The sequence below is a fragment of the Lycorma delicatula genome, chromosome 1 (assembly GCF_047948215.1).
Source record: "Lycorma delicatula isolate Av1 chromosome 1, ASM4794821v1, whole genome shotgun sequence".
Classification (NCBI taxonomy): domain Eukaryota; kingdom Metazoa; phylum Arthropoda; class Insecta; order Hemiptera; family Fulgoridae; genus Lycorma; species Lycorma delicatula.
In genome coordinates, this window is record NC_134455.1 from 150,839,746 (window position 1) to 150,854,759 (window position 15,014).

At 31.2% G+C, this 15,014-nt stretch overlaps 1 protein-coding gene across 4 annotated transcripts in view; it reads right to left on the bottom strand.

The window, feature by feature from the left end:
* Khc-73 (Kinesin heavy chain 73) overlaps positions 1-15,014 on the bottom strand; it is a 489,570-nt gene that overhangs the window by 173,442 nt on the left and 301,114 nt on the right. For all 4 annotated transcript variants that reach the window (XR_012756224.1, XR_012756222.1, XR_012756225.1 and 1 more), the window contains exons 10-12: positions 12,847-12,937; positions 8,732-9,127; positions 4,197-4,343 (exon numbers count right to left, since the gene is read on the bottom strand). Coding sequence is in view for 1 of the 4 variants with exons in the window: in XM_075364813.1 (XP_075220928.1) it covers positions 4,197-4,343; positions 8,732-9,127; positions 12,847-12,937 (634 nt within the window). In the remaining 3 variants the exon portion in view is untranslated. The remainder of the gene's footprint in view (positions 1-4,196; positions 4,344-8,731; positions 9,128-12,846; positions 12,938-15,014) is intronic.

Sequence of the window (15,014 nt, forward strand, 5' to 3'; positions counted from 1 at the left end):
AATGATTCCGTCAATTCTGCGTGAGGGAATTAATGTTATGGATTCGTTATTTTTCACTGATGAATCATGGTTTCATTTGGATGGCTTTTTTTAACAGCCAAAACAGTAGAATTTGGAGTGCTGAAAATCACCACGTTTATCACAAAAAACAATTACACCCGCAGAAGTTGGGCGAGTGGTGCGCGATATCGCGGAAGAAAATAATCGGTCCTATTTTTTTCGAGTACACCATTAATGCAGAACGATATCAGGATATTTTATTTCAGTTCAATGCACTCTTGGAAGAGGAAGACAGACACTGCTGGTTACAACATGACGGTGCGACATCGCACTACGCAGGTTCAACTTCTGATTTCGTTGAGGAATTCTTTGGTAATCGTGTTATCGGTCGAGGATTGTGGCCACCAAGATCTGCAGAATTGACTGCGGCGGATTTTTTTCTATGGGGTTACCTCAAAGAAAAATAGTATTAAATATCCAGCCACAAACTTTGAAAAAAGTTGCAAGAAACGCTGTAAAAAGAATTGAAGCTTGTATTCGAGAAGATGGGGGCCACTTCCAACATTTACTCTAAATGTAAGGTAATGGATGGTAATAATAAAAATTACATTTACATTTACACATGTCTTTTTATTATTTCAATACCTACCAATATAAGGTTGGGTTGCATTTTATATGGGACACCCTGTAGTTCCCCCTGCTGCATGCATTGTAGTAGGAAGGATACTGCAGAGCATACATTCTTCAAGTGTGATGAATGGCACATTTTACATAGCAGGCTGACGTGGATGGACTTCAGCCAGACACTGTAATACTTTTTATTTTTACATCAGATGAAAATTGGAGGGCATTTGATTCATTTGCCACTTAAGTGCTACGCAACAAAGATGAGGAGGGGTGCCGGTGTGGATTTTAGAGTAAGGAAAGGGTGGATAGCCCTGACCATGAGAGCCACGTGTCGAGGTGTTTCGATTACAGTGATCAACTGGGGACTCTGGAGTCCTTAGGCTAAGGTGGGGCAAAATAAAAGACCAAGACCCGGCTGCGAGTTGGGGGCTAGGAGCAACTTGGTCAAGCCCGGTTTGCTCCCTGTCCAGTGATTAGAAGTGTGACATTAAAGAAAAGGGCTCGGTAACCTCTTCTTGGAGATTAGAGGCAGGCAATAAAACAAGAACCCCCCCCATTGGGGAAGGAGCTGAACTGCCATGTCGAAAATACTGCTGGTGCTCTTAGTTGAAGGATGCTCTCCTGGGCTGAGCTTTACTTGATTGCATGTCCGGCCCAGGGGAGTAAGAACAAAAAAATGGAGCTTTGTTAATTTCTTTGTTATGACAATAAGCATTATCCATTACAGCACCACTTTTAGGTGGTAAATTTTGAATTAATTTTTCCTTTAACCATTGTTTGTTACTAAACAAACAAAAGATTTTTTCTTTTATTTTATTTTTTCTGCAAAAACATATTAAAATTCATATTATCATTATAACCATTAGTGATCTGATTTGATTTATATATTAATGATGCATCTATACACCCTGCGTGAATTATAATTAGTCTCTGGCCCTTTGATATAGGAGCAGTAAAACTTTCAGGCGAGTTGTCATGCCATTTTTTTTGGTCTGGTGTGGTTACTATGAATGTTAAGTGAATGTAAATTCACTTAAATGTTATGGGTAAATTTCTGAAAATGAATAATGGATAAATAAAAACTAACAATTGTTACTGCACATTAAAGAAAGTTAAATATAGTGTTTAAATTTTTGCTTTTATGAAGATCCACTAGAAATTAAGATCAGTAGTAATAAAATGTAGTTTACTGAATAAGTTAGATTCATAAAAACAGTTGGTTTTTATGGCACTATTATTTAATAGAATAACACAAAAATGACACAAAATAATTTATATTCTCAGATACCTAAAAACTGTTGTTGCCTGGCAAGTCCTTTTACAGTTTATTTTGAAACTCTCACTTTTTAAACAGCTTGAATTTTTTGGGTGAATCATTACTTAAGAAGGGTATTTTCATATAAAATGTAGAAATGGAGTAATTGAAAATAATGTCTGGTAAAGCATAAAAAAAATTTAATGTTCTCCCTTACACCAAAAGTTTCAAAACCTTTAGTGTTTTTATAAAAACATCTGAAGGTACTTTTTATTCCAAATTTTTTTTACTCAATAATGGAACATTTAATTTAACCTTCCATAAAAATAAAATATAACAATCCTATTATGTTGTTAACCACTTCTTGAAAATCTGTAATAAATTAAAAAATTAACAAATATAAAAATCAACTCTTAATTAAATATAGTAGCCATTTTGTTGAAATTAAACACACACACACACACACACACACACCCCCACACAATTAAGAAAATTACCAAAATAAGTTTTAAACAAAAACTATTAACTTGATAAGGTACTAATATTGAACTTTGATTCATACTATATTTTTCTTTGTATAGGTGATGATTCTGTGAAAAATAAGAGTAAAATGCAACACATCTTGACATTTATTGCAGTCCTTATATTTACTTTCATGCTTTTAGTTTACAGTCTATTTCTGCATTAATTTAAACATATCTCCATATTTAGACAACATAATTAGGAAGATTTCCAGCAATGATCTGTGATGACTGGTTGGGTTACGAGTGGGGAAACTTGAGAAATTTTATGGAAGAAGGATGGTACTCTTCAGAATTGCATTTGATTTTAGTCATCGAGATTTATAGAATGATAAAATGATCAAACATTTCTGAGATCACCTCTTCTCTCTGATTTGCTCTTTTAGAAATATGTACACTGCTTTAACTATATATTAGCATTTTAGCTTTGGTGTATAAATATTTATGTTTATTCCATGAACTCACATGTAACAGTAAGTAAGTAGAACACCATGTAGGAAAAATCCATTCAAATTTAATTTGGCAGCATCTACTGTTGAAAAACCATTTCAAAAACGAATAATGCTAAATAACTATAACAAATCACTCTCTTGTTCATTGAATGAAATTCTGGTTACTAAAATTTAATTTGTGGATCATTACACTACTACACAATTTGTGCATGATAGGAGTACAGTAATTAAAAATTTTACATTAATTTAAAAATCCTTGAATATAGAACAATTAGCAAAAATCATATAGTATGATAAGTAATGAGAAAGAAGTGCAATTTACATTTATTAAATCCAGTATTACTTATATGGATTTACAATAAATTATATTTTTCCCACTAACGTAATTTAACAACTCAAAAGAATGAAGAAAACTCCCTATTATCAAATTGATAGATATTAACAAATCAATGACATTTGTGCTAATGAAAGCCAGAAAAACAACAGTAACAATACAACACATACATATACTAAATTTGAGGTAACTTAAATAAAGAGATGATTGAAAAGATTACACCTTCATCTGTATAAAAAAAATATAATACCTTGCCTCTTGAAATTATGTTGCTAAAAAATTATTTACCTCAATCAACACAAGATTTCTTCCCGGTGTAATTTATACTCATTACAAATCTGAAGGTAATATTTTTAGAACAATGTATTGATAAACTAACACGTATAGAGAGAAATGTTAGAATCCCTAACTTTTGACACTACTTCAACAGTTTAACTTCTATAATTTAGAGTATCTCATGGATCTGTCATGAAAATAAATGTTCACATTGAAAAACATCATTAACACTAAACTATCACCTTACAAACATTTATAGAACTCAAATAATAAAACTTGAAATTTTTTCATAGTTGTGTTGCCGAATTCAAGGTGGTATGATTGGAGCTTCACCTTTTTTCCAAAAAGTTCTGGGTTTGAATTTGAGTTCCAGCCAGGCTTACCCCATTTTTTTACTTGCTACAAAAATTCATTTCTTATCTATTACATAAAAAATCAACTGTAATTTTTAACAACTAAATAACTATTTTTCCTCAAGCAATGTTTATGCCTGACAGCAATATCTAAAAGCAAAATACAAGTCTTGCACATAGATCAATGACAATCATCTGAACTTTGATGCTGTCAAATGCTGTTAAACAAGCAAATTATTGCTGCTCTAGTTGAATAAGCAACAAAAGAAAATGATGCTAGTCTCATGTTGGAAGGTTATAGATGCTATAAAAATTTAGAGGTTAGTTTCAGGAACTTTTGAAGTTATCTCATAATATAAAACAAAACAATTTACACACCCTGTTTGTCCTCTTCATGTTGTCGCTCAATTTTTGCAATAGCAGTTTGTAAAGGATCATTGCTCAGTTCATTTAACATCAACTCTTCTCTAGCAAAGTTATAGTCAATTGTTTGTGCTGGAGTCTGAGGTTCAGAAGCTGCTGTAACTGAATTCAAATTTAAAAAAAAACATATAGTTAATACAATAAGTCAATTTTAAAAAAAAATCACACATGTCAAAATATTAAATGTGCATATTTAATGCCAATAAACATACTAACTGTGGGAAAGTCAAAAAGTAAAGGGAAATTTTTCCTCCCAGTCCACATGTCTTGCAGCACTAACATAAATCATAACCTCAAATCATTGAAAAATCATTTCATGCTCAACCATTTGTGGTTGAATTTTAAAGTAAATGAGTATTCCTTTGTCAGATTGCACAAATGAAGAAATGAGAGCAGTAATAATACATTTTCACAAATTAGAAGGGATGAAACCAGCAGATATTATCTGTAAAACCCAGCAGCAATATGCTGGGAGTTGTTAAAGTGGAAACAAGATCTAAAAATAGCTTGAACGTTTAAAAAAGTATAGGATTTCTCTTTCTGATGAACAGAAATGCCTTTCACTTCAAAGAATAATGACAATATTGAAGTGGTTAACCAAATGATTCACAATAATTGATAAATTAAAGTTGATGAAGTTGCAAATGAGTTGAATAGGAGCCTAGCTCAAGATTTTCAGTTATGCATGATTATTTAAACATTTGAAAAGCCTACGCTCATTGGGTCAACATCTAGTGATAGATGGATGTCTATCAGCTGATGTGGAGCCCAACTCTCTTTGTGGATATAGAGAAAATCATTTGAACATTTTACAGAAGATTTTGAAGATGAAGGAGACTCATTTCTGAAATGCATAATAAACCACTGAGACACGATTCCATTACTTTGTATCCAAGAATAAATAACAGTGTTGCTTACTCTTGATTTCTGGAAACATCGTTATCTCCTGTGGCAAAAAAAAATAAAAGCTCACATATCTGCCGGAAAGTTGATGATATTCTGGAATAATGAAGGTCCAATTTTTACTCACTTCACATCTAAAGGTGAAGTGGTATATAGTGAAAACTAATGTAATCTGGATCACTGAAAGTAAAATTCAAATATAAAAGACATGATAAATCTTTTAGATATTTTTTCAGAATAATGCTTGAGCTAATATCCCCAATGAAAAGTAGTTGGCTTTAAGAGCTCAATTTTGACCTGCTGGACCAGCACAGTCTGCATATGGTAGACTGTATGCAGACTTGACTCTACTGAAATAAGGGCTGTGATGGGATCAATCTGTTTTGATTAACAGGTCATGGAAGCAGTACAAAATTGGCTAATTCATCAGACTGAAAAGTTTTACCATGAAGGAATTTAAAAGCTTGTGAAATGGACCAACTGGATAAAAGTAGAAGGAAATTATGTTGAAAAATAAGCATATTTTTATTTTTTTAAATGCAAAAAACCAAGTTTTTTTTAAAATTTCACTTTACTTTTTGAGTTACCCTTGAAAATTAAAATAGAAGAACATTTATGAGCAACATTAACAGTAAATAAAAAATGTAAATGTATAAAAAAAAAAAAGGAGTAAATGAAATAAGGAGATAAATTAATTAAATAAATAAATGAATGAAATACATTAATGAAATAATTGCTAGTTTCCAAAAATGGAAATTTAGGACATATTAAGGGATCTTTCTCTTATTTCTGTAAATATTTTTCCACATCAAATCAACTATAATAAATAAATAAAAATATTCATCTAATTATATCTTATATCAGTTTCCAACAAATAGAAAACTCTTTCCAATTTAAATATACCCAGTTTGAAAAAGGTGTGAAAACGAGGTAAATTTTATTAGTGAATATCACCAATTTCCATACATTTTCTTCAAATAAAATGAAATTCACATAAATAAGCGTAAAAGAGTAAATTTAACTTTGCAGTCTAATACTTGCTGCACCTCTCTAAGGTTGTGCATATACAAGTTGTAAAGTTTTATGAATAAGACAATGTACAGTGCCATGGATTATGAAATTCAGATAATGATAAAATATGTTTTTTTAACTTTCAAAACTGGACTGGCTGAAATTCATATGTAATCAGTTGCTGTAAACAAATTTACTACAATGAATGAAAGAGGTATATAAAAATGGTATAAAATGTTAAAAAACAGAAGATTGAGCATCATTGACAAAGAAGACCCAAGTGACCTGCAATTATCATCAATTACTTAAAAAAAAATAAATAAAATGCATTGAAAATAAAATTTTAAAAAATCATTCAATTACTATTTTGAAATTTTGAATTTATTTTTATGTACGTCACTAGCAATTTTTTATTCAATCATCAATCAAAATTTGGGTTTTACACAGCGGATGTTAACTAGACCAAAAGAAAGAAGGATGAGATCTTCATTGAAATTTTTTACACATTATTCTGAAGGAACAGATGAAAATCATTCAATTCAACAGTTACTTTGACAAAATGTGCAGGATTGTCATTACAGAAATTCCAGTCACTCAGTTGAGTGGAATTTCATTCTAACACCACAAAAATGTAATGTTTCTGTATAAAATTTAACAAATACAGTCTTGTTGGGGATCAGTTTGGTATTCTACTGATCAACTGTAATTACTACGCAAATCTACTGTAAAATAATTCACAAGTCACACCTAATGATCCAAAACTGGCAATTGGGATGGCTGTCATAGCGTACTGTGTTAATGATCAATGCAATGTATTCACATGCTTTATAGCCATTATACATTAACCATTATACATGGTTTCCCAGAAAAATTCAGATTGGGACATTTTCAGTCACTTACCGTACAACCCAGACTCAGCTCTGAGCAACTTCCATCATTCAAAAAGTTTGATTAATTTTCAGGCAGCAAGCAGTTCATAAGAGATCAACTGAAAGAAGCTATGAAGCAGTGGTTAAATAAATGGGAGGCAAATTCATTAATGAATGATAAGCTAATTTTGAGCTGTTAATCATTAGAAAAAATTGGTTGATATTGATGGCAATTAAATAGAAAAGGAGGCTAACATAATTTTAGTAAAAAAAAAATGTTTAACTGCAATATTGACATATAGTACATTTTTATAATCAAGCAGTCTTTATTTTAAAGATAGCCCTTGCATTTTAAAGTATCACAACTGTTCAAATATGATTTTAGACATATTTTTCCATAACTATACTCTGAAACGACATTTGAACAAATGAAACACAATCTTGTTCATAATATTTGTAATATTAATAATAAGTAATTTTTGCAAATTAACATTTTAAAGAAATTAACATTCTTATTAAAGAATAAAAATTGTCCACCGTTTTAATATTTTAAAATTAAATATACCCAAATGATATTTAAACTATTCTTTGATGCAAGAAAAGGAATACTTACTTCCCATAATAATGGACAACTTTTTTATACACCCAGTATAATATATACAGAATGATCCAGGAGGCTCCTGCTCCTGCCATGGATCATAGCTCTGATCAGAGTAATAAAAGAGTTATTATAAATATTGATCCAGAAATGCCTTGTTTTCGAAATAGACTAATAATTAAGTTTTAGCTACCTTATTCTGAAAACAATTTATTACAAATGTGAGACTGCTTTATGTGAACACAATTTTTTAAGAAAAGTCATGACACTGACATAATTTTATAGATGAAACGTTTTTTAAATGATCCTAATGACAGAAAATTCATGGGTTTTGTGAAAATTTGTTGAAAAAAGAATTCTTGTCAAAATTAACACATTAATTTATTTTTATATTATTTGTAAATAATCTAAAATTTGTAAAACAATCTATGACAAAGTTAAATAATTATAAAATTAATATGAATAATGAACAATTATTACTACTTTTTCTTCAGGAAAACAGATTGTAGACGATTATATATCCAATTAAGAAATATATGCTTAACATATGTATAATTTTTATTGAAGCAGAAAAAGGTTTGCAAAATCTATAACAAGGTTGTCTGTTTCATCCAATAACCTTTAAATATTTAGTATTTAATCTGTGCTAAATCCCTGGCCTTGCTTCCAAAACCAATTTTATCTAAAATACAATTTGTTCTAGGTTTTCAGAACAGCAGGAATTTTTCTGAAGAGGCCAAACAACTGCTCATACCCCTGCCTAATATGTTCTTCAATTAACAAAATAATAGACTGTTAGAAATCTAAAATGAGAAGTTACTTAACATAACAATTACTATTAGAAGTGGAAGCAGTACAAATATAACAAATTGAACTTTAAAGTTATTTTAAACGGTTTTTTTGGACAATTATACAGTAAAAACAGCCAACACAAGTCACTTTTAAACATATAGCTGTTTGAAGATAAATATAAGCAACTTTTCATTTAAATACTCCTTATTTAATACTTAACTGTAATTCTGAACAAAAAGAACTTCAAACGCAATATTACTGCTTTAACAATAAAATAAATTTTTTAAGAATAAAAATAAACGATCGTAATAACAAACCTGATGACTTAGGACAATTGACACGAAAGAAATGGTGATTACCCCACAATATTCTATCACCGTGATGAAGGACTGTCTTTTCCGTTACAGGTGATCCATTTATAAATGAACGAGCATTATTGAGCGGCTCCATAAACAGTCCTCCTTCTTCTATTGTAATTATACAATGTTCAGGTTGTATACCTAACCCTGATAATTGGATGTCTTGTGGAGTTAAAGCACCTCTTAAACCCACTAATGTTCTCTCTTTCAAATAATAAACTAATAGTTCATTCAATGAAGGATCTGCATTTAAATTAACTAAATAATACTTATTTTTTTCAACTTTTATACCGGATGCTTGAACACTTATTCCCATATTTTCTAAAGCCTCTTGTCTTTCATGCTGTAGACGTTCTGAAAATAATAATTATTACATATTAGTAAAAAAATATTAAAAACCATATATGTTCTTTAAAAAAAAAAAAAAAATTATTAGAATAATTTTTAGATTCATGACTAAAAAAGTACATTAAAAAATAATTTTCCATAAGTTAACTTCATCTTGAATTTTTTAAAAGTGAACTTTATTGTTATTTAAATATTTGACAACAGCATCCTAAAAACTACAGTATTATTGTAAACTAACATCCATCTAGATTTCATTAAAATCTCTACCACTCATTGCATTTAACCACAAAAACTGCTCTGTAATATTTTTAATTATAAATGATAACAGAATCACTGCAATTTAATACTATGAGTTTACCAATTTTAAATGAAACAAGCTAAATTTTATTAAAACTGTGACTTCTTAGTAGTTTAAAAATATATACGAGGTGTGATAAAAAAATACGGTGAATGAATTTTTATAGCGGCAACTGCCGACGCTACATCCATATGCTGTTATTTGTCCAATAGCGTGATCAACCTTAGACAGGCAGGGACAAGTTATAACACATTCGAGCTTGCCATTCAGCTGCCAGAGCCGCTAGAGTGAGGTTGTGTTTATCGTGTCTGTTGCGCAACATGGATTTTGAACAACGCATTAACATTAAGTTTTGTTTTAAGTTGCAAAAGAGTGCCAAAGAAGCTCACAAAATGTTAGAATCGGTGTACGGTGGTAACTTTGAAGACTGTGTACAAGTGGTATGACAGATTTAAAAACGGAAATGAGTCTGTTGAAGACGAGCAGCCTGCGGGACGTCCAGTAACCTCAAAAACAGTTGAAAATGTGCAAAAAGTGGAAACAATGGTTCGTTCAAAAGGCGAATGACTATTTGAGAGCTATCGGAAGACCTTAACATCTCGTATGGATCCGTTCAAAGCATTTTAACTAATGAATTGCAAATGAGACGAGTGAGTGCAGAATTTTTTCCCAGACTTTTGAGTGATGAACATAAGGAAAATTGTGTGTCAATTTGCATAGAGTTGAAGGGTCGTCTTCATGCAGATCCGGACTTCATGGCCAAAATTGTAACTGGAGATAAAATTTGGGTCTATGGCTATGACCCTGAGACCAAAATGCAGAGTTCCCAATGGAAAACCAGTTCATCTCCTCGCCCTAAAAAGGCACGTCAGTCAAAATCCAACATCAAGGTAATGCTCGTTGTTTTTTCGATAGTGAGGGCGTAGTGCGATCAGAGTTCGTTCCAAGGGGTACAACTGTAAACTCTGAATTTTATAGGGGTGTACTGCAACGTTTGCGAAACGACGTACGAAGAAAGCAACCAGAAAAATGGACCAATGGCTTCCTTCTTCACCATGACAACACGTCGTGTCACACTCACTTCTCATTCGCGAGTTTTTGGCCGAAAAAAGTGTTCCTGTCTGTCCACATCCGCCATACTCACCGGATTTAGCACCATGCGACTTTTGGCTCTTCCCAAAAATTAAAACTGTGCTTAAAGGAAAACGTTTTGGCACCATTGCTGACATTGAGAGGGCCATGACCGAGCAGCTGAAAGCCCTTCCGAAAGACGCCTTCCAGAAATGCCTCCAGTCATGGAGTCAACATTGGGATAAGTACATTGCTAGCCAAGGACAGTACTTTGAAGGAGATTAAATCGAATTCTATGTAACCTTATTACTTTTTTAATAAAAAAATTATTCACTGTATTTTTTGATCACACCTCGTATCAGTTGCCAAAAATAAGGTAAGATTTAGTATGTTTACTTTAATCACAGTAAGAATTTTTTTATTTTTTAAATTTTAATTAAAATCAATATAATTTCTTTTTATTTAATTTTATTATTATTAAATTTAGTAATTTTTAAAATCTAAACTTTATCCCATTGCCATTTTGGGTACAGACATCATATCGTTTTATTTATACTTTTTTCTTGTCTTTAAGAGGCCTTTAAAATGATATATCACAAAAGGGTGTTGCCATTTGAAATATTTAAGTTAAAACCCCTACACCACCCTCAAAGAAGAGGATGAAATTCTATTTCTCATCTTTAGATGGTTCTTGATCATATTCTTTTATGGATTATTGTAAAAATTTGACAATCAATACAAAGTCCTCTGATCAATATTTAAAAAAATGACAGCTGATAACGTAAACTATCTAAAATTGGAAAAGATTTTTTTTTTTCAATAATGTATTAATTTCACGCAGATCCTAGAATTACAAAGAAAAATTCAATATTCTACACAACAATAAACGTGCTAAAAGTTTTATCAAAATTTTATGAAAGGCATTTTTGTATTTTAAATTCTGCTTTGAAATTTTGCTTAGCTATAGTTTTTTACACCTTTTATGCCAAAGCATTAACTTCTACATCCAGTTTTACAATTAAATATATTTTACAATTTTTGTTACAGCCAATAACCTGCGAGTATCACATATTAAAAATTATAATAAGTGTACAAATCAGCAATTATTGCAAAAATTAACAATAATTTCCCTAAGATATTCTCAGTTTTCAATGAATTTTAACTCATAAATAATTTAAGATATCTGACTTGAAGTTATCAAGCGCATTTTTCACTCCTTAAACATACAAGGTCAAAATTTAAAAAAAAATTACTCATTAGTAATCCAGTACCACTGGGGGAAAAGAGTAAAAAGAAAACATGAATAAACAAATTATCATAATCAGTAATATCTCAAAGCTGCTTTTGGACTGACACAACCCACCATATATTCTTATGCACATCAAACAAATCATAATCATTCCATTCAAACAGGCTGAAATCATAAATGAGCCCTTTCTACTTTAAGGGAAGTAACTATTAAGAATAAACAAATTAATTCTGTTGTTATTACGGTATTAAATTGGCTTGAAATTCTATAAAAACAGAACACCAATCAGTCTCTTATGTACACCTCTGAATGGATCACTGCCATCATTTGGAAAAAAGTATGATGGCTAGTCAAAAATTATCTACACTTTCGCCATAAAATATCTTCAAGGTTATCATATTGCTTTTTGCACACACATGTTTAGGGTAAGTATGACTATGGCTATGTGTGCAAAATTTGATCCTGATCACATCATTTGTCTTTCCCCTACAACCCAGATCTTGCTCCCTCCAGCTTTCATCTGTTTGGGCCACTCAAGGATGCTTTGTGAGGATGTTGATTTCCTGTAGTGGAAAAGCGGCTCTGCAACAAACTGAAAACCTTCTTCTTGGAAGGAGTATATAAGCTTGTGGATCGCTGGACCAAGTGCATTGACAAGGGGGATGACTATGTAGAAAAATGATATACATATTGAACCCCTAACCTTTAGAACTAAAAGTGCAGATAAATTTTGACCATCCTCATGTATTTTTAAAATGAAAGTATATAAGAAGTTAATCTGAATTGTCAACTTATCCAGGAATGGATAAGCACTGAAGAAGAATGAGATATGATTCAGAAAGATCATAAATTTTAAAAGACAGCTGCTGATGCAGAGCATATTTAATGAGATAGCTGAAACATCAGACAGACAGAAAGTACTCCTTAAATATTTTAGCAACAAAACCTGAACAAATAGATAGTGAAGAATAATTCTATCAGCAGCTATTAAGATCAGATGTAGTGAACAAATAGTATGAAGAAATCAAAATGGCAATAAAAATCCGTAAGATGTTATTAGATAATCTAGTCAAAATAAAACCAATCTATAAGATTTATGAGCATTACCTGTTTTTATCAACTTCTCTTCCCATGTCTGTGACATCTCTTTCATCAGCTTTTCACTTTCACTTATTTTTTCATGAATGTCTTGACGTTGCTATACATATAAAACAAATTCAGTAGGCAAAAATTGAAATATTAAAATAAACTCAAATAAATGATAATATAAAGTTTATTGTATTTATTAAATATTATAACAACCAAAGATTTTATACATTTGCATACTGTACTTCTAATTGGTTTCTAGTGATCTAGTTAGAAGGTTCAACAAGTAAAAACCTACTATAAAAATGGAAAGTTGCTGACCTATCATTAGGTAATGATTTTTTTACAAATGATGGTGTCAGTAAATAAATATACTTATAAAAAAATAACTGATCTTTTTTTCTTGATGATTAAAGAAATATTTTAAGACATGATTGATATTTTGAAATTGACATCATGTGTAGTATGGAGACTAATGAATAATCTTCCACCACCTATGTCTGTCTAGGACAATTAGTTTTTAGTAGTTTTCATTCAAGTTAGATGTTATTTGGCGCCTTCAGTGATTTATGCAATAAATGATTTTCATGAATAGAGTTGCAGTAAATTTTGTGCCAAGCCACAAAAATTTTAATGAAGCACATAAAATGTTTCAAGTACTCTCTGAGTGGTTCAGGTTTTTCAAAAATGGCTGAGAATCTATCAAAGATAAGGCTCATCCAATAAAATCTATAAAATGAACATTGACATTAATGTCAGTGAACATGTTCCAGATTATCCAAATGAATGATTTGATGAGATCAAATTGAGGTTTAACCTCATGAGATAGCAAAAAAGACTGGGATTTCAGTGTGTTCGTGTCATGAAACCCTAATCAAAAAATTTAGGAATGCATGCTTAAGTTCATGTCCATGCCAAGTTCATTACAACCTCTTGAAACAAGGGCTGGTAGAAAATCATGTAAAGGATCTGTCAGGAATTTCTGAATCATATAATGGCTATGCTGAAACCTTCTTGTTTTACATTATTACTATTGAAAATAATAACTGGTGATGAGGCATGGATATATGGTACGACATGAAAATAAATCATTTAGCTGTAGATTGCAGTGGCTTGAAAAATCACCACTGAGACCAAAACAGACAAGTAAAAATCATTCAATCACAAAGATGATGTAGACAGTCTTTTTTGACCCAATGGTGAGTCTCTACTTGTAGGGAAGACAGTCAACTGCCCCTATTATCTGAAATTATCAGACATCAAAATGTGAGAAAGGACCTGAAATTAGGTATGACCACTGATGGTTCCTTCAACATGAAAACATGTCAACCCAAGCAACGCCACCTTACTAGCAAGTTTTGTACAAATATTTGCTCAATGTCATTCCTCACATACTATACTCACCTGACTTAACTTTTGTTAAATGTTTTTATTTTCAAAATTAAAATTTGTGTAAAAAGGACAGTGATTTGAAGCAATAGATTCCATAAAAGAAAATTTGGAGAATGCATAGAGTCCTATTTCAAAAATTGCTTCCCACAGTTGAAGGGACGTTACGAATGTAGCATTACATAATTAATTTAGATAAAAATTGTGACTCAAGATAAGGAATGATGAGAGTTATGATTCGGGCAGTAGGTGTAAAGGCTAGCTTACTGTAAGCAGCAAAAACAACAATGACTGTGTGCTGTCGCCTGTACAACGTTTTAACACTGTCTGTCTGTCGTCGCCTATTATGACTGGCGAAGAGTTACTGAAAATGTAAATATTTATGTAGTGTTAAATGCGAATTTATCAGTTAACTCTGACATGATTAATTTTTATTTTTGTTTATGCAGGGTAATTTGTAACATAGCGTAGCACAATATACTGTACACACATCATGTATGTATAGTACTGTACAGTATACGTATTCTAGGAAAATTTAGCACTGTACTGTAGTACAGTCGAAATACTTAAGTATATCATTCCTACTTGAAAAGCAAACGTACCCACTTGGTAATCATTAAATGGGTATAAGTATTTTTTTTCATAAATTACAATAATACTCCCAAGATTCTCAAAAAAAGTTTCCGTTAACTTGCGAGTTTTTTTTCCGTTTTTGCGTCAGCCAGGTTTCTGTTATTTCAGGGAAAATTAACATCATATCTTTGGTAAAATTCACAGGACCAGGGAAATTTTTCATTGTA